The sequence below is a fragment of the Salmo salar genome, chromosome ssa06 (genome assembly GCF_905237065.1).
Source record: "Salmo salar chromosome ssa06, Ssal_v3.1, whole genome shotgun sequence".
NCBI lineage: Eukaryota > Metazoa > Chordata > Actinopteri > Salmoniformes > Salmonidae > Salmo > Salmo salar.
The window spans coordinates 62,901,946-62,926,434 of NC_059447.1; the positions used below are offsets into that span (position 1 = coordinate 62,901,946).

Consider the following 24,489-nt stretch of genomic DNA (forward strand, 5'->3'; position numbering starts at 1 on the left):
CCAAAGGTCTACATCAGTGGCTTATAGGTTATGTGTGGAAGCCAGGAGATGCTAAAAGTGTTCATGTTAATTATCGGTCAATTACCATGGGACGGGCAGTTATTTGTTTGACAATCACTGGCTGACGAAATTCCTTGACCGCCACAGCCCTAGTGGTGCCTCCACAGAGTGGTTCTATATTCACTTCCATGGGTGCCTCAGTCTCTTGAGTTGTGATGATTGGAAGCGTGGGAGTATGGACGCACGTCTCAGTGAGTGCATGTGTCCTCACCTGCCATGGTGCTGGTGACCAGGTCTAGTTTCTGTATTGGGTCTTTCTCTGAACTGTAGCTGATCGTGAACTCTGTGGACTGGTGCCTGGCAAACGGGTGCTTGATCTGCTTCCAGCAACCTGAGGGCCGGCAGGCAGTAAAAAGACAACTCCACAGACAGACATAATGACAGGTCTCCAGCATGGAGAGAGAGCACAGATATAAGCTCCAGATGCAAGCCTAGGCATGACTGAATTTTCACTAACCACAACCCCCCACTACACAGCACCGACATGTTGTCACAGATCAACAAATGGGCTCTGGTAGTTTCATTAAAGCAGCCATAATGATAAGGAATGATACGTAACCTGTCCACTGACTGGGTATCACTATAACATGGATTATCCTGCCTACAGTTTGTAAACAAAGGATTATTTCTAGGGCTCATCTTCACCATACATGTTCTGTTTCTCACAAACAAATTATTCAATTTTGATGTGCAGTAATATGAATGACATCTTTTACAAAGTAAATTGTTCACTGACCTGGTTTCTGGTCATCTGAAGATCCGTACGAGTTCTCTTTTGTCTTCTTCCTGTGACAGAAAGACAAATGCCTTTGTGAACTCCAGTTACAGGGAGGACAGTGGTGCTCCCTCACCCCATTCCTCTGATAACCTCCTGGGGGGAGATGAGGCAGGGGGGTGAGGTGTCCCCTAAACACCACTGCCTGGCTCTGCTGAGCACCCCTTCTCTCGTTTCTCTTCCTTTTCCCCCTCTCCCTTTTGCTCCCTCTCCTCTCTGGCCACATCTTCTGACACTGACAGATGACCCCGTAAGGCATTAGCATGCTTCAGCCGAACGAGTGTGCTCGCATGACAAATGAGAAAAAAAGCATCAATAGTACTGTTTGTCCATTTTGAGACGCAATAGTCACTTCCTAGTCTGTACAAGGAATTGTATTTGGGGTTTTTTACTCATTATTTTCTCATCTTTACAGGAAAATGCCATGGGCACTATCTGATGTGTGGAGACATTTCACTGCTTCTAATGTAGAATGAAAAGCTGTGTACATGAAAAATGCAACAAAGATGCAGAATCATCTGGCCAAGTGCATAAAGTTCCCTCAGCGCTCACAACAAGCAACCTCTGACAAATGTCCCTCTACCTCTCTTCGAGGTGAAAATTATGAATCAGACACCTTATCGATAGCAACAGCTCATAGTCCTCCTGGAATCAGAAGTTTTTTTTGACTCAATGGAGGAAAGGTAGTCAGAGAAATGCTGATGAATGTCTTGCTTGAGCTGTGTATGCAATTGGTTCACTTCTGATGCTCACAAGCAATGTGTAGTGGAAGATATTTCTGAATGTTCTTCCCCCAGCATACACCCCTCCAACCAGACATACTTTATCTACTAATTTGCTGGATGCCGAGTTCAGAGTTCAAGTGAAGATCAAGCAAATCATATTGAAAGCAGACTGTATTGCAATCATCTCTGATGGGTGGTCGAATCTCCACCCCTCAACCAGTATTCTACAAGAGCACAGACACAAGGGACAGACACACCGGTCTCTACATTGCAGATGAGCTGAAAGCAGACATCAATGACTTTGGACCACAGAAGGTGTTTGCACTGGTGACAGACAATGCTGCGAACATGAAGGCTGCTTGGTCTAAAGTGGAGGACTCCTTCCCTCACATCACACCCATTGGCTGTGCTGCTCATGCATTGAATCTGCTCCTCAAGGACATCATGGCACTGAAAACAATGGATACACTCTACAAGAGAGCCAAGGAAATGGTTAGGTATGTGAAGGGTCATCAAGTTACAGCAGCAATCTACTTCACCAAGCAAAGTGAAGAATAAGAGCTCCACTTTGAAGTTTCCCAGCAACACTTGTTGGGGTGGTGTCGTCATCATGTCTCCAGGAGGGGAAGGAGTCTGATGTCTCATGTTCAGACTGCTTGCAGATGTAAGAGAATAAATCTGTACTGCCCTGCCCACTTCACTGTTGACAGTCTCCTGGAGGGGAAGGAGTCTCTCCAAGAAATGGCCATATCACAGTCTGCTGATATGGACAGCCACATCAAGAGGATCCTCCTGGATTATTTATTTTGGGAGAGAGTGGTAAACAGCCCGAAACTCCTGAAACCTATAGCAGTAGCCATTGCATGGATTGAGGGAGACAATGCCATCCTGTCTGATGTTCAGACTCTGCTTGCAGATGTAAGAGAAGAAATCCGTACTGCCCTGCCCACTTCACTGTTGCTCCAAGCAGAGGAAACTGCAGTTCTGAAATACATCAAAAAGCGTGAAGACTTCTGCCTGAAGCCCATACACGCTGCAGCATTCATGTTGGATCCCAAGTATGCTGGCAAAAGCGTCCTGTGTGGTGCAGAGATCAACAAGGCCAATGGTGTCATCACTACCATGTCTCGCCACCTTGGCCTGGATGAGGGCAAGTTTCTTGACAGTCTGGCGAAGTACACTTCCAAGCAAGGGCTTTGGGATGGAGATGCAATATGGAAGTCTTGTCAACATATCTCATCAGCCACCTGGTGGAAGGGACTTTGTGGATCTGAGGCTCTTTCCCCTGTTGCCTCCATCATCCTCCAAATCCCACAACCATCAGCCGCCTCAAAGCGCAACTGGTCCTTGTTTGGGAACACACACACCAAAACACACAACAGGCTGACCAATACAAGGGTTGAAAAATCGGTGGCCATCCGGGCAAATTTGAGGCTTTTTGAGCCTGACAACGAACCATCCTCAACAAGGTTGGAAAGTGACAGTGAAGATGAGGCCTCAGTCTGATGTTCAAGAGGTGGACATTGAGGAGGTCCAGGGAGAAGACATTGGAAAGTGACAGTGAAGATGAGGCCTCAGTCTGATGTTCAAAAGGTGGACATTGAGGAGGTCCAGGGAGAAGACATGGAGGAAGACAGCCTGAGAGGAAGACAACCAACGCTTTAGTTTCTAGACTATCATTTTACAGAAGTATGTTGAAAAAGTTTTTGGGAGATGAGATGGATCATTGGGGATCATTCAATATTCCCTTTCTTTTGTTGTTCAGTGAAATCATCCCATGTGAAGAGTCAACTCTTTTAATTAAAGTTCAATTCGTAACTAAATACATTTTTTTCTATTGGAAGGATTTTAATAATTAGCAATTACGTCTACTTATGATAAGGTAAAAGGTTTATGTTTCTGTCTCCATATAATATGGTAAATATATCCAATGCAAAAAACAGCTACATTTAAATGGTATTAATATCACATTTCGCTAGATTTACATTTATTCCCATATATTCCCCAAAATGTGCAACCCTTGTCTGACCGAAGACTCAATTTTTCATCTAACCAAGTTGTTTGGTTCATTATTTCTTAATGAAAAAAACTGCATGAAAACGAGTCATCTCTCATTGAATGGCAACAAAGACTTTATTGAATCCCTACTGTTTTTTGTTTATTTTGGCACTTTTTACCCCTTTTTTCTCCCCAAGTTTGTGATATCCAAATTGGTAGTTACAGTCTTGTCCCATCACTGCAACTCCCGGACGGGCTTGGGTGAGGCAAAGGTTGAGAGCCATGCGTCCTCCGAAACACAACCCCGCCAAGCCGCACTGCTTCTTGACACACTGCTCGCTTTACCCGGAAGCCAGCCACACCAATGTGTCAGAGGAAACACCGTGCAGCTGGGGACCGAAGTCAGCGTGCATGCGCCCGGCCTCCACAAGGAGTCGCTCGAGCGGTATGGGACAAGGACATCCTGGCCGGCCAAACCCTCCCCTTAACCCGGACGATGCTTGGCCAATTGTGCGCCGCCTCATGGGTCTCCCGGGTTGTGGCCGGCTGCGACACAGCCCGGGATCGAACCCGGATCTGTAGTGATGCCTCTAGCACTGCAATGCAGTACCTTAGACCACTGCGCCACTCAGGAGGCCCTATAATCCCTACTGTTGACCAATCACAGACAAAGAAGCGCAAACTTCAGCTACCGACTTCGGCTTGCCTCCAGAAAAAAAAATGTGCCCGAACAGCCGACCAAACAAACATTTCACAAAATGTCGTCATAATATAAGCACAAACTCTTCCGAACTGTTTTGGCTGGGAAGCTTGAGGACGCCTTTAAGCCCCTCTACCTTCCACCTCCACATAACCAAAGACAACAAAGGCTGGTAGTAAAAAGATGAATGGTATACATCCACATATGTGTTGTGCATCCTCCTCCAGTGTTCTCTCACTGACACGAATGACTGTGGTTGTGTTGGTGGTCAGGCTTGTTATGTTAGCTGAGCAACAGAAAGGCAGCCATTTCAAAGGACCGTTCTAGGAATCTTCCTGACCCTCATTGTCCCATACATCTCTCCCTTGCTCCAATCTATTCATTGTCCTCCCCTCTCTCTTTTCCTGAAAAGATCTCCTCCTCAGGCACATTCATACTGACAGACACACAGGCAGGCAGACGACATCTTACACACATAATTAACAGACATAGTCTAGAGAGTAGGCACACGGTAGAGAGAACCCGCTCAGGCCAATCTGAGCTCGTCAGTCACGTTGTCTTGGGGACAGGAAACCCATGAGTCATTAAGGTGCAAGCTCTTTTTACACGACCTTACACTACTGTCTCTAAAAGCATTACATTATCTATTCAAATGACATGAACGACCCACTTACTTCTGTAGCATCTTGAATAGACAAATCCCAATGAGCACCACAGATAAGACTGTGGGTATGATGATGATGGCCAGCTTTACTGAGAATAGAGAAGAGAGAGCATGTTAGCCAGCTATTACACAAACAAACATCTGGTGGAAGCAGTGTTTTAATGAGATGGGTACCTAGGTCTGCCTGGGAGGGCACCGGCTCAGTGATCTTCTCGTCCCCCACCGGAGGCTTGGGTTTGGTGGGTACCGTCTCCAGGGTGACCTGGGATGACATGTTCACTGAGGGTAAAGAGGGAAAGGGAGAAGAGTAGAGACAAAGGTAGAAGAGTGGTAGCGAGTGAGAGAGAATGAGCGTTGAACGATCAACAGGTGTGCCAATAACATTCAGCAAAATTACAGATCTATCCTACTTCCCCACTTTATTGTAAATGTACTGTAAAACAATAGGTCAGTTCCCTACAGGAGCTGATCTTCCTCACCAAAGCTTCTCTAAAGGCAGTCATCAATCGCAATTACTGACTCACTGATAACACCATCTGCTCCTGCAGCCAGACCCACTCAACCAGACTGATATATTTCTGCTGTAGTCAGGTTAGATATGGTTAGGATTTGTACCTCTGACATAGTTGCAGCCCAGCAGCTCTACACTCATGGCAATCCTCTGGTGCCAGGTGTGAGGTATGATGCGCAAATAGCGGGCTATGATTGGAGGGTGGAAGGTGTTCCTGGTCTGATGCAGACTGTCCTGGTTCCCCTCAAATATCTGCCCGGGAGAAAGGGGGAGACAGAGGGAGAGAGAGACCGAGTCAGAGAGAGAGAGGAGAGGGTCAGAGGGACAGGCAAGCATTCTTGTGACTCATGAGTAACAGAAGACATTGATTATGCATATAGGAAGGCCTGTTGTTGTACAATAATGTATAAAGACAGTTAATTACGGAACAATAGACATAACAGGAAATTGAATATGGAAGTCAGATATAAGATAACTGGATTCGGAATACTCACCATGTATTGTGTTCTGTTGTTCTGTGTGTAGGTCCTCCACCGACGACTCTCCTTGTGATCGATCACGAAGCTCATCACATAGTAGTCATAGTCCAACATTGTAGAGCCAGTCGTGATAATTCCTGTAAAACAAAAACAGAGCGCATGAAACTCCAGTCAAAATGTCGCATTTTCTTTCTATTGTTCAGCATGTTTCACCCCCCCTTTTAGTGATGTCACCCACTGGTCTGTCCTGGAATGTACTGGAACAGGGACAGGAGACATCACCTCAGAGAGCAGAACAATCACTGCACCACCACGTGGAAACCTTCACAGTCATTTGCAGCTCCCAGACAGTATGATTGAGCATTTTTGTAGCAGATGAGCACCTGGCACTGAGCCAGAACAATATGGCGGCAGACGGGCGACCCGCAACATGTCATTACTCCACATTACACATGGCATTGTGGGTTATATGGAGACGCAGCACACCTATCATTATAGGAAATGACAGTCATAATTCCAATACAGAATCTCAGACACTCAAGGTATTGAAATTAACTATTGGATTTTTGGCTCATGGTTGAAACTGTACTTTCGGTGAACTTTGAGTGTAAGAGTTTCCAATTCATAATTGCTAAATCAAATCAAATTTTATTTGTCACATGCACACATGCACAGAATACAAGACCTTACAGTGAAATGCTTACTTACAAGCCCTTAACCAACAATGCTTTAAGTTTAGAAAATAAATAAAATTAAGTGTTAAGTAAAAAAAAATACATAACTAGAAAATAAAAGTAACAAATAGTTAAACAGCAGCAGTTAAATAACAAGTGAGGCTATATACAGGGGGTAGCGGTACAGAGTCAATGTGCGGGGGCACCGGTTAGTTGAGGTAATATGTACATGTAGGTAGAGTTAAAGTGACTACAGCAGAAGTAGCAGAAGTGTAAAAGAGGGTCTGGGTAGCCCTTTGATTAGCTGTTCAGGAGTCTTATGGCTTGGGGGTAGAAGCTGTTAAGAAGCCTCTTGGACCTCAACTTGGCGCTCCAGTACTGCTTGCGTGCGGTAGCAGAGAAAACAGTCTATGACTAGGGTGGCTGGAGTCTGACAATTTTTAGGGTCTTCCTCTGACACCGCCTGATATTGAGGTCTTGGATGGCAGGAAGCTTGGCCCCAGTGATGTACTGTGCCGTACGCACTACCCTCTGTAGTGCCTTGCGGTCGGAGGCTGAGCAGTTGCTCTCCGGACAGCCCAGTCGATGAAAATGGGGGTGTGCTTGGTCCTCCTTTTCCTGTAGTCCACAATCATCTCCTTTGTCTTGATCACGTTGAGGGAGAGGTTGTTGTCCTGGCACCACACGGTCAGGTCTCTGACCTCCCTATAGGCTGTCTCATTGTTGTCGGTGATCAGGCCTACCACTGTTGTGTCATCAAACTTGATGATGGGGTTGGAGTCTTGCCTGGCCATGCAGTCATGAGTGAACAGAGAGTACAGGACGGGACTGAGCACGCACCCCTGAGGGACCCGCATGTTGAGGATCAGCGTGGTGGATGAGCTGTTCCCTACCTTTACCACCTGGGGGCAGCCCGTCAGGAAGTCCAGGATCCAGTTGCAGAGGGAGGTGTTTAGTAGCAGGGTCCTTAGCTAAGTGATGAGCTTTGAGGGCACTATGGTGTTGAACGCTGAGCTGTAGTCAATGAATAGCATTCTCACATAGGTGGGAAAGGGCAGTGTGGTGTGGAGTGCAATAGAGATTGCATCATCTGTGGATCTGTTGGGGTGGTATACAAATTGGAGTGGGTCTAGGATTTGTGGGATAATGGTGTTGATGTGAGCCATGACCAGCCTTTCAAAGCACTTCATGGCTACAGACGTGAGTGCTACGAGTTGGTAGTCATTTAGGCAGGTTACCTTAATCCAGGTGCCCAAGAACACTATGGTGGTCTGCTTGAAACAGGGACAGGATGAAAATGAAGACACTTGCCTGTTGGTCAGCGCATGCTTGGAATACACGTCCTGGTAATCCGTCTGGCCCTGCGGCCTTGTGACCTGTTTAAAAGTCTTAATCACATTGGCTATGGAGAGCATGATCATACAGTCATTCGGAACAGCTGGTGCTCTCATGCATGTTTCAGTATTACTTGCCTCGAAAACGAGCATAGAAGTAATTTAGCATGTCTGGTATGTTCGTGTCACTGGGCAGCTCGTGGCTGTGCTTCCCTTTGTAGTCTGTAATGGTTTGCAAGTCCTGCCACATCTGACGAGCGTCGGAGCCGGTGTGGTACGATTCCATCTTAGTCCTGTATTGACGCTTTGCCTGTTTGATGGTTTGTCGGAGGGCATAGCAGGATTCTTACAGGCTTGCGGGTTAGAGTCCCGCTCCTTGAAAGCAGCAGCTCAGTGCGGACGTTTCCTGTAATCCATGGCTTCTGGTTGGGGTATGTACGTACGGTCACTGTAGGGACGACGTCATCGATGCACTTATTGATGAAGCCAGTTACTGATGTGGTGTACTCCTCAATGCCATCAGAAGAATCACAGAACATATTCTGACAACAGAAATCCAATCTACCATAATGTGATTATCAGAAAAGCATGACCGTCTAGGAAAGAAAGGGTTGTAGTTCCTCAGACTATAGAATCTTATGATTGTTGCACAACAACAATTCTACTACAAAAGTGCTTCCATTTTCAATAGCTCGCATTCCAATCAATACAATGTTCCTCTTAACTCTGAATTTCGGAAACGGCAGACAAAGCAGACACTCTGTATTGACTAGAACCCAATGTGTTATAAAGCAGCATGAAATTAACTGGTGACTTGCTGACTACACACACCACGCTCAAAATAAACTCTCGTGTCCGGCATGGTCCTATATTTAAACCAGCCTTCGTAAGTCTCTCTCTTGTTTGTAGAGGAGCAATACAGAGGGGCATTCTCTAACGCTGTGTGGGTGTGTGCGTTTGTGTGTGGTGCACCACATGTCCCACGGTTTGGCGGTGGTGAGCCCTCCAGAGTTAAATCACGAGACAGACCCCTTTATAAGGATAACTACCCCCTTTAAAACAACCTTAATCCCCGGATCCCATTTCTATCCATCCTCTGCTTTTTCCGATAGATGTGTTCGTGTTGCGCCTTAGTCCTTTTACCATCCTCTACAGAGGGCTATGAATGGGGGGGGGGGGGGGCAGCCAGGCAGGAGAGGGTTAAAACTGAAGGCCTGTTTTTAAATTGATGCCACGGAGGGAGGAACTCTACAGCAAAGCTCTGCCATTGATCCTTTATGACTTGGCCAAGAACACCAGGGCTTCTACTTAATTACGGTTAACGGTTACAGTATGCTGAGCACGGAGCAGGCCCAGTAAGAAGGGATTGCCATTCATCAGGACAGAGAGCGTGGCAACGGTGGAAATATGTACCAGTAGGCTACAACCAAATCTCAAAATTCCAACAACAAAAAAAACTTAAGCGTCGCCTGGTAACCCAAAGGCATGCTGGGCAAGCAAGACATGCTCTATAGGGTGTGGAGCCAATATGGGGAGCCAAATAACTGAATAAACCCTGAGAAAAAAAACAGAGTGCTACTTATCTTCTATTGTTAAGAGTGAGTTAGAGAGGCGTTTTGGATGAGTCATGTTTGAAAGCAGATTTCCCTGAGTAGGACTCTTATCTCACCTGTGATCCTCTTCTTCTCCCCCAGGTCCAGCTGGAGCCACTGCAGGCTGTCGTTCTGGTCTGCAGCCCAGGAGCGGCTCCCTGATCCTGGGTCAGCCTGGGAGCTGTTGGACGCCCAGTCAGACTGAGGACCCATCTCTCCTGCCCTCGGCCACCATGAACTGGCACTCACAGACACAGTCCGCAGCACTGACTGGTTCTTACAGTCTAGAAAACAACAAAGGAAGAGGAAAAAGTAAATAACATACAATTCTCCTGAATTAAACTTAACAAAAATATTCCCACTATTTCCTCTGTCTCACTCCAAAATGACTGCTAGTTTTTGTTTTTCTGGTTTATGATGGTGATGAAGTTTAAAACCAAATTCAAAGGAGGGGGACTGTATATTGTTTCTCAACTTTGCACCAGCGTTTAATTAACATAAAACGCATGTGGAAGCAATAACACAGCCACTCGTGGTGAGCATTGACTCAACAGGAAAATGTACACGTCTTAAAAATCCGCCTCTGTACTCTTAACTGGAGTCACATGTTGTTAAAAAAAAGAAAAAAAAGCACAAAGGCAGTGGAGAAGCATTAGGGGAATCTGAGCCCAGTTTTTCTAAAGCCCACTTCTTTCTGATGGGAGACATCCTGTCAGAACAGTCACAGGAGCACCTAGTCTGACTAAAGCCCTGTCAACTCCACAACTAACTAAAACCCTATGTAACAACTATGACTAAAGCCCTGTCAACTCTTCAACAAACTAAATCCTTATGCACTAGGACCCTAAGGCAGCTATGACTCCTGTACTCATCACCATTCCAACATAATGAGAGTGTGGACAGAGGACAGTCAATAAGGAGCTAGTCTTGATTAAAGTGCAGGACATCGACGTTGTTGACGAGGTCATGAAGCTTCCAGACTAGGGAAAGTATGTCATGGCATCATTTGTCAGTGTCAGGACATTTGTCAATGTGTCATGTGAACATTGATGCTGTCTAAGTCAATCGGAGAGACCTCTCCACTCAAAGATTGATTTGTTAAAGGGAGCAGTCCCCGAGGCAATAAACTAATGATCACATATTAAGGCCAATAGTCCACAAGAAACATAACGAAATTGGAAATGTTTCACATCACAAGTTCTTAGAAATTGGTACCGTTGTCCAGTTACTGAGCATAAATATGACTAATACATGCAGCCAATCTGCAGTTGTATCATCACAAATCTGAATTAATACTTCTGCTCTCTATACTAAACACCAACTGTTTATTTCAAATCAAAACTTATTCGTCACGTGCTTCGTAAACAACAGGTGTAGACTAACAGTCAAATGCTGACGGGCCCTTTCCAACAATGTAGAGAGAAATAGTACAAAAGTAGTAATAATAAAAATAAATACACAATGAGTAACGATAACTTGGCTATATACACTGGGTACCAGTACCAAGTCGATGTGCAGAGGTACGAGGTAATAACTTGGCTATATACACAGGGTACCAGTACCGAGTCGATGTGCAGAGGTACGAGGTAATAACTTGGCTATGGGGTACCAGTACCGAGTCGATGTGCAGATGTACACGGTAATAACTTGGCTATATACACTGGGTACCAGTTCCGAGTCGATGTGCAGAGGTACAAGGTAATAACTTGGTTATATACACAGGGTACCAGTACCGAGTCGATGTGCAGAGGTACGAGGTAATAACTTGGCTATGGGGTACCAGTACCGAGTCGATGTGCAGAGGTACGAGGTAATAACTTGGCTATATACACTGGGTACCAGTTCCGAGTCGATGTGCAACGGTAATAACTTGGCTATTTACACTGGGTACCAGTACCGAGTCGATGTGCAGAGGTACAAGGTAATAACTTGGTTATATACACAGGGTACCAGTACCGAGTCGATGTGCAGAGGTACAAGGTAATAACTTGGTTATATACACAGGGTACCAGTACCGAGTCGGTGTGCAGAGGTATGCGTAATTGTGGTAGATATGTACATATAACTAGGAGTAAATAGATAATAGTAGAAGCAGCATACGTGAGGAGTCAAAAGAGTTTGTGCAAAAAGGGCCGATGCAGATGGTTAACTATTTAACTAAATAGCTACCCGGACTAACTATTTAGCAGCCTAATGGCTTGGGGTAGAAGCTGTTCAGGGTCCTCTGACTCCGCCTGGTATAGAGGTCCTGGATGGCAGGGTGCTCGGCCCCAGTGATGTACTGGGTCGTACGCACTACCCTCTGTAGCGCCTTGCAGCCGGATGCCAAGCAGTTACCATACCAAGCAGCGATGCAGCCAGTCAAGATGCCCTCAATATTGCAGCTGTAGAACTTTGAGGATCTGAGGGCTCATGCCAAATCTTTTCAGCCTCCTAAGGGGGAAGAAGCGTTGTCATGCCCTCTTCATGACTGTGTTGGTGTGTGTGGACCATGACAGATCCTTATTGATGTGGACACAGAGGAACTTGAAGATGACAATGATGCAGCCTATGGGGGCGTGCTCAGCCCTCAGTTTCCTGTAGTCCACAATCAGCTCCTTTGTCTTGCTGATGTTGACGGGAGAGGTTGTTGTCCTGGCACCACACGGCCAGGTCCCCTCCCTATAGGCTGTCTCATCGTCGTCAGTTATCCGGCCTACCACTGTCGTGTCGTCAGCAAATGTAATGATGGTGTTGGAGTCATGCGCAGCCACTTAGTTGTGGGTGAACAGGGAGTACAGGAGGGGACTAAGCACGCACCCTTGAGGGGCCCCAGTGTTGAGGGTTAGCGTGGCGGATGGGTTGTTGCCTACCCTCACCACCTGGGTGCGGCCCGTCAGGAAGTCCAGGATCCAGTTGAAGAGGGAGGTGTTCAGTCCCAGGGTCCTTAGCTTAGTGATGAGCTTGGAGGGCACTATGGTGTTGAACGCTGAGCTTTAGTCAACGAACAGCATTTTCACATAGGTGTTCCTTTTGTCCAGGTGGGAGAGGGCAATGTGGAGTGAAATATAGACTGCATCCTCTGTGGATCTGTTGGGGCGGTATGCGAATTGGAGTGGGTCCAGTTTCTCTGGGATGATGTGAGTGTGATTATTTGTGGGTGTTTCCTGGAGGCCTGCCTGCCTGCTGTGAGATAGACAGCCAGAGCCTATCTATCTCCACAGGTAGAGTTGACTGACTGGATGAAACTGTGCCAGATTGCAAACAGCCGTATTAAAATAAACAGACAAGAAATAAGGGGTTCCCATGCTTCCCAAGATAAGATGCGACTACGCTAACTTTCATTTTTCCAAATCAAGTAGGTATTTTGCCCATTTGGCACTTGTTGACTGTGAATGATTTCCTTTTTCAACACCTATCAGCAAATTGTCCGAAATGCCAGCATACAATTTTTCATATAGTAAGTTGTAGGTAGGCTTTGACAAATTTCTGCCTGCTTAATTCAGCACATTTTGTTTGAGATACAAATATTTAAGAGCATAAAATCAGTAGCGAATGAGAACAAAACAAATCTTACCATTAGTGACGAACGTGAAGAGAGCATCGGACAAAGAACCGCTGGAAGAAGAAAAATAAGATTTCCATCAATGGCGGACTGTTAGCTTCAACCATTACAATGATACATTGAGGGCCTGCCATTGTGGAGGAACACCCATTGTGGCCACAAAGGAGAATACCCAGATTGTCACCCCACCCGTTCTCTTCCCAAATCAGCCTTCCCCCCAGGACCCAGTGCCTTTTTCCCCTGCCCTCCTACACTCTCTGTGGAGTCTCTTCTCTCCTCGCTGCCTGTAACTAGGGGATTAACCTGAACACTTTAAGACACCAGGGGTGGTGTTAATTAAAGGGGGCGAGTTGGAAGAATCATCTTTCTCAGCCATCACTCAATATCCTGTCATTTTCATCAGCTTCCTGGATCTGATGTCTCTGAACAGTTCAGAAAAGCAGATATGGTGGTTCAATTATATTTTGGGACGATTAGAGAGGTGTGTCAAACTACAAAAAGATAAAATGCTTTAATGTGGGTACTAAATTTCACCTGAGTGTCAAAATAATCGAAGTATCTCAGTCAAAATGTAACTGATCCTGCTACAACGTGGATACAGTACGAACAACCACACAGGTATCCATCTTGATTTGACGTCATCCAATTTCATATTACAAACAAGATATTGATATTTTCTTCCAGAGACAGACTTACATCTTCTGGAGGTGGGATGGGGCTTGAGTGAAAGGGATGTTTTCCTTTCACATTTCATGTCCAAATCCAGCAGAATCCAACGAGAAAATGTCAAACTTGTCTTAACACAATGGCTTAACAGCGTCCAATACTTTCTGCATTTCATTCATACCACATTAAATACCGTTGGAGTGTTGCAGTTAACAGTGTGTTCTGACAACCCAAGTATTCACACCTTTTAGCAAAAGCCAAGCATTTGGAGAATAAGCCTTGTATTAGGCTGGGGTTGTACCTTTACAACGGAGCAGCACTATGCTTTATGTAAATTTGATGACATAGCACTTTTCAAGGGAAATCCACAAATACTCAAGGTCTATAAGGAGGTGTATATTCAATTCAGCAGTGCATGTATAGCCAGTGAATCCAACGAAGCATTAAGAAAGTGATTGCTTGATGAGCAGAGTTCATCTTTGCATGTATTACTTCTAAATGACAGAAACCTGTGCCCCACTGAATATATTACGGACAGCTTGAGTGATGGCCAATATTATTCTCTCCTCGGCCACCTCAGACCTCCATCATACATCTCTGTGATTGCCATAGGCCAGACTGAGTGTCTCTGACATTAGCGAGGAGCTGGCTAATCTTATCGCTGAAACAGTGCAGGAATGCTAGCCCGCTAGCCCTGCCTGATGAATCCTGTTTTGACTGAGGTAAACTATCCAAGGTCAGGGGCAGTGGGCAGGAGCCATTTATTTAACACTCAGAGCAAAGATGACAGAGAACATGATGTGTCCCATCATGCAGGTTTGTGTTCCTTAAGGAAAGTTATTATCAACCACTTCTTTCAGAATCTTACAACGAGCTATCCTAAGCCAGTAGATCATGTTTTTGGACACCAATTGGTACCTCTGCTTAGGCTGCATTTACACAGGCAGCCCAATTCTGATCAATCACATCAGATCTTTTCACATCAGATCTCTTTCAGAGATCAGAATTGGGCTGCCTATCTAAAGCGCAGCCTTAGTAGTAGCCTTTAGTGCTGTTAAGGGCAACATATGACGCCTAACATTCACATCTACTGTTGTTGTACTGCCTACCCTTTTAATCATGGCATGTCATTCCGCAGTACTCACTCTTTGGACTGGATCCCATTGGCTCTGGTGGCGGGGTAGTGACTCAGGCCTTTTTGGGTCTCCACGGATACCCAGCCTCCTAACTCATCCAGGATAACCCCGGCATGGACCGCAGCCTTACACAGCACAGACGTCTGAAAGCAGCGAGAGATATGACACAGACAGTCAGCACAGATAAGCATGACTAGAAGAGGGAGAAGAGTGAAACTTCGCACACTGGTAATGAAAGTCTGACCGTGAGCTAGCCAAAAACCACTTCATCAAGACAGTGTAGGCCACGAAACATACAAGTTTAAACATGGACACTAAGTGAAAAAGCTTGCACTACGGCTTCCATCAGCGCATCTTTGTTCATTACAATGCACCATCCCTCCATCTGGGAGGTTCCCCTTTACGGGGACTGGCCCCGCCCCATGATAGATGGCATGTACGCAATGCCGCGCCCCATCATTCCTCTGTGTCAGCAATGGGAGCACAGGCATCTCAACACAAACGAAAGAGCCAATCTCATGACATGGAGCCACAGTCGACTAATTTTATTTAATTAAGGCCCATGCATTCTCAATCACGCCACACTTCACTTAAGCATGGAAAAAAGGCACATTGCGATTGCACTCAGGGGCGACAATTACGGTAATTGTAGCTATAGGAGGAATGTCAAACATATTTCTCGGTGGTGAGTTACTTAGAAAAGCAGCACCTTGTCACAGAACATAGCTCTGGAATAGCTAGCTGCCAACCTCTCAGTGAATGACCCACCCTGCTGCTGAAATGAAGGACTGGGACAGGTAGGAATGACCTCAGAGATAACCGTATAAAACAGACATTTTCTCCAAAAAGACAGGATTGACGATTTACAGTTGATGACTTACAATTAACATGGCAATCACCGGAGCGCTTTAAAAATGTATCCGAGCTCTGCCGATAACATTCTCCATTAAGGTCCATCAAGGATCAATTGAAACAAGCACTCAAACACATTAATACAGACAAAAATAATGAATTACTGAAAACATATTGTTATTCAAATGTAAAAATAAATATACTAACTTTAACATGGGGACAAGGTGAACGCTCTGTGCTAAAATCCGTTTCGGCTCATTTCAGCCTGCAGCAATTTCCTCCCTTTCCATGTAAAAAGCCATTCCAGACAGGCTAGATTCCAGACAGGCTGGTCTGGCAACTAGGTGTTATAGGTGACCACTGAGCACATATTCCATGCTGGGTGGGGGGGATGGGAGGGAGAGCTGCTGCTCCCATAATGGGACCAATGGCTGGGACCCTGAGGACCTGCTTTACAGAGTCTCTTATCTGGAATAACAGCTGCTCTGGGGACAGATTTAACTGCCTCATGAGTATTACCCTGATCTTTTATATACTGCAGGGCAAGACACCGTAAATACAGATAACTCTGCCCTGCTGCCTGCCCATCTGTCTGTCTGTCGATGGAGCAGATGGATAGGCTCTGGTAGTTTGTATATTAGATCATGGCCCCAGTCAGTTATGTCTAGAGACTAATCATGGACTGGTGCTGGAGCAAGGCCGGGTTCAAGGCTGCTGCTGCTGCTAGGAGGGGCATAATAGACTAGATAATGGTTTTAACACTTCAGCCAAGGACTTTCTGGTTCTAACTGAGACTGGCCATGTGTCCTGCCTCGGTTAACCTTCTTGTCTATACCTCTGCTGACTGCTGTATTTCAGAGAAGCATTTACCATTTTAGCAGCGGGGGGGAGATAAATACCACACAGTAGAAGAGGAACCAGCAACAGTTACTTACTTCCCTGCTGTCAACGCCCAAGGGTCATATTCACTAACTAAAGAGACAAATGACCTTTAAACAAACAGAATATACTGCTAAATGATTCATTCACTACAGTGCTTCTTAACACGGAATGGTGACATATGGAACGATAACCACGTTAATGACCTATATGCAGTGTATCAAAACAATGCGAATGGTTATACCAAATATACTCTGAGGAACCAATAATACAACAAACCGCCCGGTTGTGTTAGTCTAAATGCAAATGAGCGTGTCTATTGAATGGGTGCAGTGGACAGATAAACACCTTCTATTCCACAGGCTTTATCTCGTAATCCAGGCCCTCCACCAAACCCTCCCTATACAACAGCCAACGTGGACTAATCGATCGCTCTGGAGACGAGCTCTATGGTTCAGTCCCTCGTGCTTCTTCCCAGCAGCAGACGGTGGAACGTTGTTGTTGTGCTCCAGCAGCCTATTGTTGTGGGGCTTGAGCTTCCTGCTGGGCTTCCTAAGCCTGAAGCTGTGTCACATTGTCACACTGACCGCTGGCCGCTCAAATCTCCCTGATCATGCCCAAGAGAGAGCCGACCCTCAGGAGACCGAGAAAGCCCCTTGATCCCCTCCAGGGGGCCCACATGAAAGGTATCCGGAGCCCCATAGAGATCATATAATTGATTTTATATGTCCTGAGGCCATAGGTGGGAGGGGTGGTAAAACTATGGTTCTGAAGTGACTCTGGACATCAGTGACCAGAACTTTCTCACAGCGCTTAGTTCTTAAGTGCTTAGTCTGTGTGTGTTTGGCTGTTTACCTCAGTATTACACATCTTATGGTATTACTATATAGCTACTATTTCCAGGTATTACACTGAAAGTTCGGAAATCTCTAGATCTAAATATGTGTAAGGAGCCCAAAGCATTCTACAGTACAAGACCCCTAAGCCAGTTAGACACAAACACTTTTTGTTTGGTTTTACAGTTGCCTTGCTTCTGTGGTTTGACTGACCTGTGATGCAACCTACTAAACAGCAAAACCCAGCTCTGCTGCTGAGGAAAAATGCACTGCAGTTACATAAACAGATTACCCATCCAGTATACCTCCACAACCAGGTGTGTGTGTGTGTGTGTGTGTGTGTGTGTGTGTGTGTGTGTGTGTGTGTGTGTGTGTGTTGGGGGGTGGGGGTTTATCAGGGGAACAAAGGGCCCAGCCCCCCCACTCCCCCGAACCCTGAGGTAGAAATGACACAACAAGCACCCTCGGGCAACACAGCAGTGTCCCAACAAATCACAACCACTTGCACAGCAGGAGCCAGACAAAAGCACCAGCAACAACTGGTTAGCCTGGGGCCAACTCCTCATATCCAGCTTTTGGTGTGTCTGTTTCTCAGGCTAACAAGGGCCCATTCAGTAAACCTACTACTACTCTAAACACCTGTGGGCGGAGGTGGTCTAAGTGGGGCCTCTGAACAGTTTAGTTCCTCTGACATAAGACAGGACAGGCTAATGTAATCAAGAGTAAACAAACAAGTGCATGGCTGGTATGGCTGCTTCAGGGGACTAGAACCTGCCAGGGCCACACCGATGCCCCATAAATAACGAATCTCCAAACCAATGTCTGTGGTTACACTTTCCCCTGGGAGGAGGCAGAGACCAAACAGCATTTCTGTCTGCTTTTAGAAACCTGGGAACATACAGTAAAAAGCATGCAATAGGCTACCCTTGAGGACAGTAGTAGAATTTTACTTACATGTCTGTAACCCTGGGAAATGTCCCCGGATATGTCGCCCGCCACTGCTTTGCATCCTGCCGGACAGTACTTCCTGTGAGGGTAGACAACAATAGACACAGTTCAGTGAGTGATCTCTTCACACCAGAGACACCAACATTACAACACCGTAAGTGGACAAAATTGACTTAATGGAGACGTATTGAATAAGATACTTGAATTTAAATTGTATAAAAATGTCAGAATATTGAGGAAATGAGAAGCCCATCTTTGACTAGCTGATGGGTAACAAGGGGTAATATTTTCCATGAAGGTCCATGATCAACCTAGTTATCTATTGTCATTACAGTTCATCAAGGACACAAAGGAAGACACCTTACTGGTTGTAGACACACACCCCTACATACGAAACACCCTTACCTGTACTTTAAGTCGGAGAAATGGCTGCCTTTGTCTAAACATGTCAGCAGATCTGAGGGGAAAAAACAGGAGAGGGAAGAGATACAATGAAGGCTAAAAATATAATCTGACCAGTGGCTTCAGAGTAGAGCAGACAGAGGAAACCAGTCCTGTGGAGCAGAAAGGACCATAACAGGACACTATTAGAACAACAGGATGAAGACCCTGATTCCTTCACTCCCTCTGGGATAAAGGTTCATGTACACACACACACACCACTCTTACATGCTGACCAAACCGGCCATGTTGCAAGCGTTGCAAAATAAATGTACACCTACATATTATTCAACAATTTCATCCAAACTGCTCGCACGAGTCTGCATAGCCAGGCACAAAAATAGAACTTCTATTTTAGACACTTGATGCGCTTCAAGTCCCACTTCTCGCATCTCCTCGCTGGTTTTTAAGAGCATATACCCACGTAGGTGATTGAAAGATGAAAAAAGTCCACACTCATGTCCAGTTGGTGGGGGTAACACGCCTTAAAATTGGTTGCCAAATGCCATATAAAATCCACAGAAGGATCAACGAGGAGAGACTAGGTTTCCCCTTTTTATATGTGGATTAATTGTCAGAGTAGAGAACACACAACTTTGTATAACTCAAAATGGGTCAAAAGTCTACAAAGATATAGCAACAAAAAAATGGACCCTATACATTTCAGGTAAAATAACAACCCAATGTTTATCACCCAGGACAAATTAGCTAGCAACAGCAAGCTAGCTAGCTAGCTAAATGTCCATGACTGTTTGTGTGTTTCGACCTGTCCCCAACTTAATATAGTTGGTTCACGGTTGGTTTTGGTATTTTAACCTGCGTGTCATAAACACGTTTGGTTGGGATAGACAAAATCAACATGCGCATGATGGCGGACACGCACGGAGACGGTTTGGTCAGCATGTTATCGACCAACGGTCATCTACATTATGCTTTGGTTAACAACAACGGTGGAAACAGGGATATCCATCAAAACCAGTTTGCAAACTGACACCTATAATCTCCTGGATCAGCACACTGTGTGAAATGTGCCTTATTCAACATGGCCTGACTAACAGCCGTCTATGCTGTGTTTGAAAACGATGCCTGTAGAAACAGCCCCATCAGCTCTGGGTTCACCCTGCGCAGAGAAACGAAGACGAAAGGCAAGCCGTGGCATGTGGCAAAGCTGATTGGTTTACCAGGATCACTGTCTGTCCGCCAACCAAGAGGGACGGAACAGGACTCAGACTCAGGTGTTCAATATTAAACCAGCATGGCCGTTAGTTTAGGAGGAAGAGCTTCAAACCTCTGTTGTCCCCGGTGGAGTAGGAGAGAAGAAACCCTCGGCCGGAGATGTGACGCCCGCTGCGGAACTGTACGATGACCTCATTGGAGTCTGTGTGCATCTCTCTGGGGTAGGACTTCAGGCTGCCACAGAATGTCCCATATACTGCAACAGGAGAGAATGGCAGGTTTATCAAAACAACCATTGACCTGCATTAATCTGCATTTTGACAGCAATGTGACCTTATTTCATATTCCAAATGACCAACACAAGACGGTGGCACCAGTGTTTTCCCTAAGTGCCGGCCGTCGGCTAAACTGCCGGTAACAGACTCATCTTCGGCCGGCTACTTTTTCCACTTCATAAATGAACTAGGCTACTTTTCATTTAAAAGTACGCTAGTTCGCTAGTCAGAAAAAGTCTGTATAGCCCTCTCCCGCTAGAATGAACGATATGCCTTGTCATCTATTGATAGGCCAGGCGCCTGTCAGTCACAAAGTGAGCGATGACAGGGAAACTGCTGGTTTGTCAGTCTCCTGGCTGTCCTGCCTCTCCGTACCTGTGTACAGTTTGTGCGCCGTGGTTGGTTGCGGTAAAACGTATTTTCAGGACGCTTCTTTATCGTCTCCTGTGTGTGAATTTACACATCCTATGTAACGTAAGTGGTAACTTAGCCTAAATATTGTTATGTGGCACATTCGTGTATTTTCTTTCACAAGTTTCATATAGCCAGCCACAGAGACGTGGTGCATAGGCTATTTACAAACCATGTGTTTGATGTATTTGAGACCATTCCACTTATTCCGCTCCAGCCATTATCACGAGCCTGTCCTCCCCATTTAAGGTGCCACCAACCTCCTGTTGTAGACTGGGGCGCTAACAACAGCCCAGACAGCTCTTGCAATGACTGAATAAGCGGAGCAGGCACTTTGCTCTTAGCACTATAAAGGGGGCTGCACTGACACAGACTTGACAGATCTAATAACTAAAATTCTTTTTTTTATCAAAAAAGTACACATTTTGGTAAACACACAGGTTTAATGTTCTCTTTCCTATCAAATAGTCCTGATCATATAGGACTAGACAATATCCAAAACAACTAACAAAACTCTGAATTCATACAGTACATTTTCAGTCATTTTAAATTGTCTTTCTACTCAACTCTTTTACCAATGTTGGAGGTAAATAAGTTTAGTTGTGTATTTCAGAAGGAATCAAGGCATTAGAATGGAACAGAGGCCACCAAAATAGAGCAAAACAATTGCATATTATTGGAAAAAACCGACACCATATCTGAGGTCACAGACAGGGTCTGACCTGCTATCTACAGAGTCCCCCCTCCCACTGGGACTGTTTGTCCCTCCAGACCTCACCAACGGGCACACTATTTTCAGCCCCAACAAGCCAAGCCACATCATGTCATTTAAACCGCTCTTCCTCTCACACAGGAGGGAAAAAAAGCTTCCTTTTGTCAACGACAGGAATCTCACTGTAAATAATTTGCAGGGCAGACAAAGAGATGGGAGAGGGAGATGTCCAGGCCAACCTAGTGCCCAGGGCCCTTTCCAATGAGAGGGAACTCAGCCAGTGCTGGTTGTTCTTGGTCTCCATGGCCTTTGTGGCTTTGCTTTCACCTGACGGCCATGATGAGACACGATGCCTCCACCAGTCAGCGCCACGGAAGCCACAGCCTCTGGGTGGAAATCACTATATCCACCGACTCACTGTACTACACGTCAACAACACCGAGGGATTTCATGATGAACAAATACATTCCTCAATCCTATTGTCCTACGGAACATTAGAAGGGTAATATAAGAAGAAGTTTCAAAGAACTGTGAAAATACCACTTTCAAGGTCAGGACACGATTTCCTGTTAGAAAAGTATGACTGGGAATGGGATACTGTAAACAACACTAATTCCTATGGATATTTATGAGCAACACACGTTGTGAAACCTGATTGGTAATGGAATACTTCCACCAGGAAGCTGTTGAGGGGAGAAGCCAAGGCAGGCAGTGTTTCACCACTGAGGTTTCCAAGGGCCCTTGACACCCTGGCCTCTGTACTGGTAACCTCAGCCGTGGGTGAGTTGCAACATGGGCATGATAACCATTCACTACATTAAGATGGATCTGGCAGCTCAACATTAACCTCAGCCCATACCCTGCTCTTCTCCCCAGCCTACTCATTCTTACTCGCAGTGGCAGGCTGAAGGAGAGACTTCCTGTCACAGTGCTGCATGACAAATGCTTCTGTGTGGGGCTACGCTCCGCTAACAGCCGACATACGTTTTATTGCTTGTCAGATATACTGTGACTAATTGTCAGGTGAGGTGACGGTTGCGTCTCACATGTTGTACACACTTGTGTCACTGTTTCCTTAAAACTTGTTTGGGATAGGGGGCAGTATTTTCATGTCCAGATGAAAAGCGTGCCCAAAGTAAACTGCCTGCTACTCAGGCCCAGAAGCTAGGATATGCATATAATTGGTAGATTTGGATAGAAAACACTCAAGTTTCTAAAACTGTTAAAATAATGACTGTGAGTATAACAGAACTTATTTGGCAGGCGAAACCACGAGGACAAACCATCCAGGATATTTTGTTGTTGTTGAGGTGACTCTGTTTTCCATTGGTTTTCTATGGGAACTTAGATTTCTCTGGCACTTGGTTGCAGTTCCTATTGCTTCCATGAGATGTCAAAAGTTTTTAGAAATTGGTTGATGTTTTTCTTTAGAGAAATGAAGAAGTACGGCTTTTCAGAACGAGGGTCCAGCAGAGTGGACTATACTGTTTTGATGTGCGCTCCAGGTCATGCGCTTCACGTTGTTTTTATCCGGTATTGAACACAGTTTATCCCGTCTTAAATTTTACCGATTATTTACGTTTTAAAATATCTTAAGTTGGATTAGGAAAGTTGTTTGAAATGTTTGGACAGCGTTTACAGGTAACTTAGTCGTCATGCTGGGCGAGTTGGAACCGGTGTTTTTCTCAATCAAACGCGCCAAATAAATGGACATTTTGGAGATATAATGACGGAATTAATTTGAACAAAAGGACCATTTGTGATGTTTATGGGAGAGTGCCCACAGAAGAAGTTCAAAAGGTAAGGCATGAATTATATCGTTATTTCTGGTTTTTATGTCGCGCCTGGCGGGTTGAAATGTGATTGTCATGTGTTTGTTTGATGGGGTGCTGTCCTCAGATAATCGCATGGTTTGCTTTCGCCGTAAAGCCTTTTTGAAATCTGACATGGTGGCTAGATTAACAAGAAGTTAAGCTTTAATTTGGTGTATTGCACTTGAAAGTTAAATATTGAAAATTAAAGTTAAGAAAGTTAAATATTTGTAATAATTTTTGTAGAATTTCGCGCTCTGCAATTTCACCGGATGTTGTGGAAACGTTCCGCTAGCGGAACCCCTATCCCAAACAGGTTAAATTTGTTCAATACAAATTGATTGACTTCTAACAAATGTATGACAATCAATGTAAAGAAATTGGAATGAAGATTACATGGAGGGTTAAGGGTCATAATGTCTTACTGTATGAGTCAGTTAAGAGCACACTATCTGTAAGGCCTGTCTATTCAACTCAAACATTCTACATATCTGCTGCAAAGCCCTGAGCACTTATTCTCGGTTAGCCCATATTATGGCAAGAACAGCAATAAAAATAAAGCGAAATGAGAAACGACAGTTTATTACTTTAAGGTCAGTCAATCCAGAAAATGTCAATAACTTTGAAAGTTTCTTCAAGTGCAGTCGCAAAAACCCTCAAGCGCTATGATGAAACTGGCTCTCATGAGGACCGCCACAGGAATGGAAGACCCAGAGTTAGTTCATTAGAGTTACCAGCCTCAGACAATTGGGATTTAACTGCACCTCAGATTGCAGCCCAAATAAATGCTTCAAAGTTCAAGTCCCAGACATCTCCACATCAACTGTTCAGAGACTGCGTGAATCATTTTTGGTTCCAACCGCTGTGTCTTTGTGAGACGCAAAGTAGGTGAACGGATGATCTCCGCATGTGTGGTTCCCACCATGAAGCATGGAGGTGGGGGTGTTTTGCTGGTGACACTGTGTGATTTATTTAGAATTCAAGGCACACTTAACCAGCATGGCTACCACAGCATTCTGCAGCGATACGCCATCCCATCTGGTTTGCGCTTAGCGGGACTATCATTTGATTTTCAACAGGACCATGACCCAAAACACACCTCCAGGCAGTGTAAGGGCAAATGAACCAAGAAGGAGAGTGATGGAGTGCTGCATCAGATGACCTGGCCTCCACCATCACCCGACCTCAACCCAATTTAAATGGTTTGGGACGAGTTGGACCGCAGAGTGAAGGAAAAGCAGACAAGTGCTCACCATGTGTGAGAACTCCTTCAAGACTGTTGGAAAAGCA

General features: G+C 45.2%; 1 protein-coding gene across 2 annotated transcripts in view; it reads right to left on the reverse strand.

Moving 5' to 3' along the window:
* The window catches only part of dcbld1 (discoidin, CUB and LCCL domain containing 1), a 42,370-nt gene that overhangs the window by 6,765 nt on the left and 11,116 nt on the right, over positions 1–24,489 (reverse strand). Inside the window, exons 3-14 of one of the 2 annotated variants that reach the window (XM_014205140.2) lie at positions 20,103–20,246; positions 18,779–18,830; positions 18,380–18,452; positions 14,868–15,001; positions 13,069–13,109; positions 9,590–9,796; positions 5,928–6,049; positions 5,538–5,685; positions 5,097–5,201; positions 4,933–5,011; positions 797–846; positions 272–391 (exon numbers count right to left, since the gene is read on the reverse strand). In XM_014205140.2, coding sequence (XP_014060615.2) covers positions 272–391; positions 797–846; positions 4,933–5,011; positions 5,097–5,201; positions 5,538–5,685; positions 5,928–6,049; positions 9,590–9,796; positions 13,069–13,109; positions 14,868–15,001; positions 18,380–18,452; positions 18,779–18,830; positions 20,103–20,246 — 1,275 coding nt within the window. The remainder of the gene's footprint in view (positions 1–271; positions 392–796; positions 847–4,932; positions 5,012–5,096; positions 5,202–5,537; positions 5,686–5,927; positions 6,050–9,589; positions 9,797–13,068; positions 13,110–14,867; positions 15,002–18,379; positions 18,453–18,778; positions 18,831–20,102; positions 20,247–24,489) is intronic. The other variant, XM_014205141.2, reaches the window with a different exon arrangement.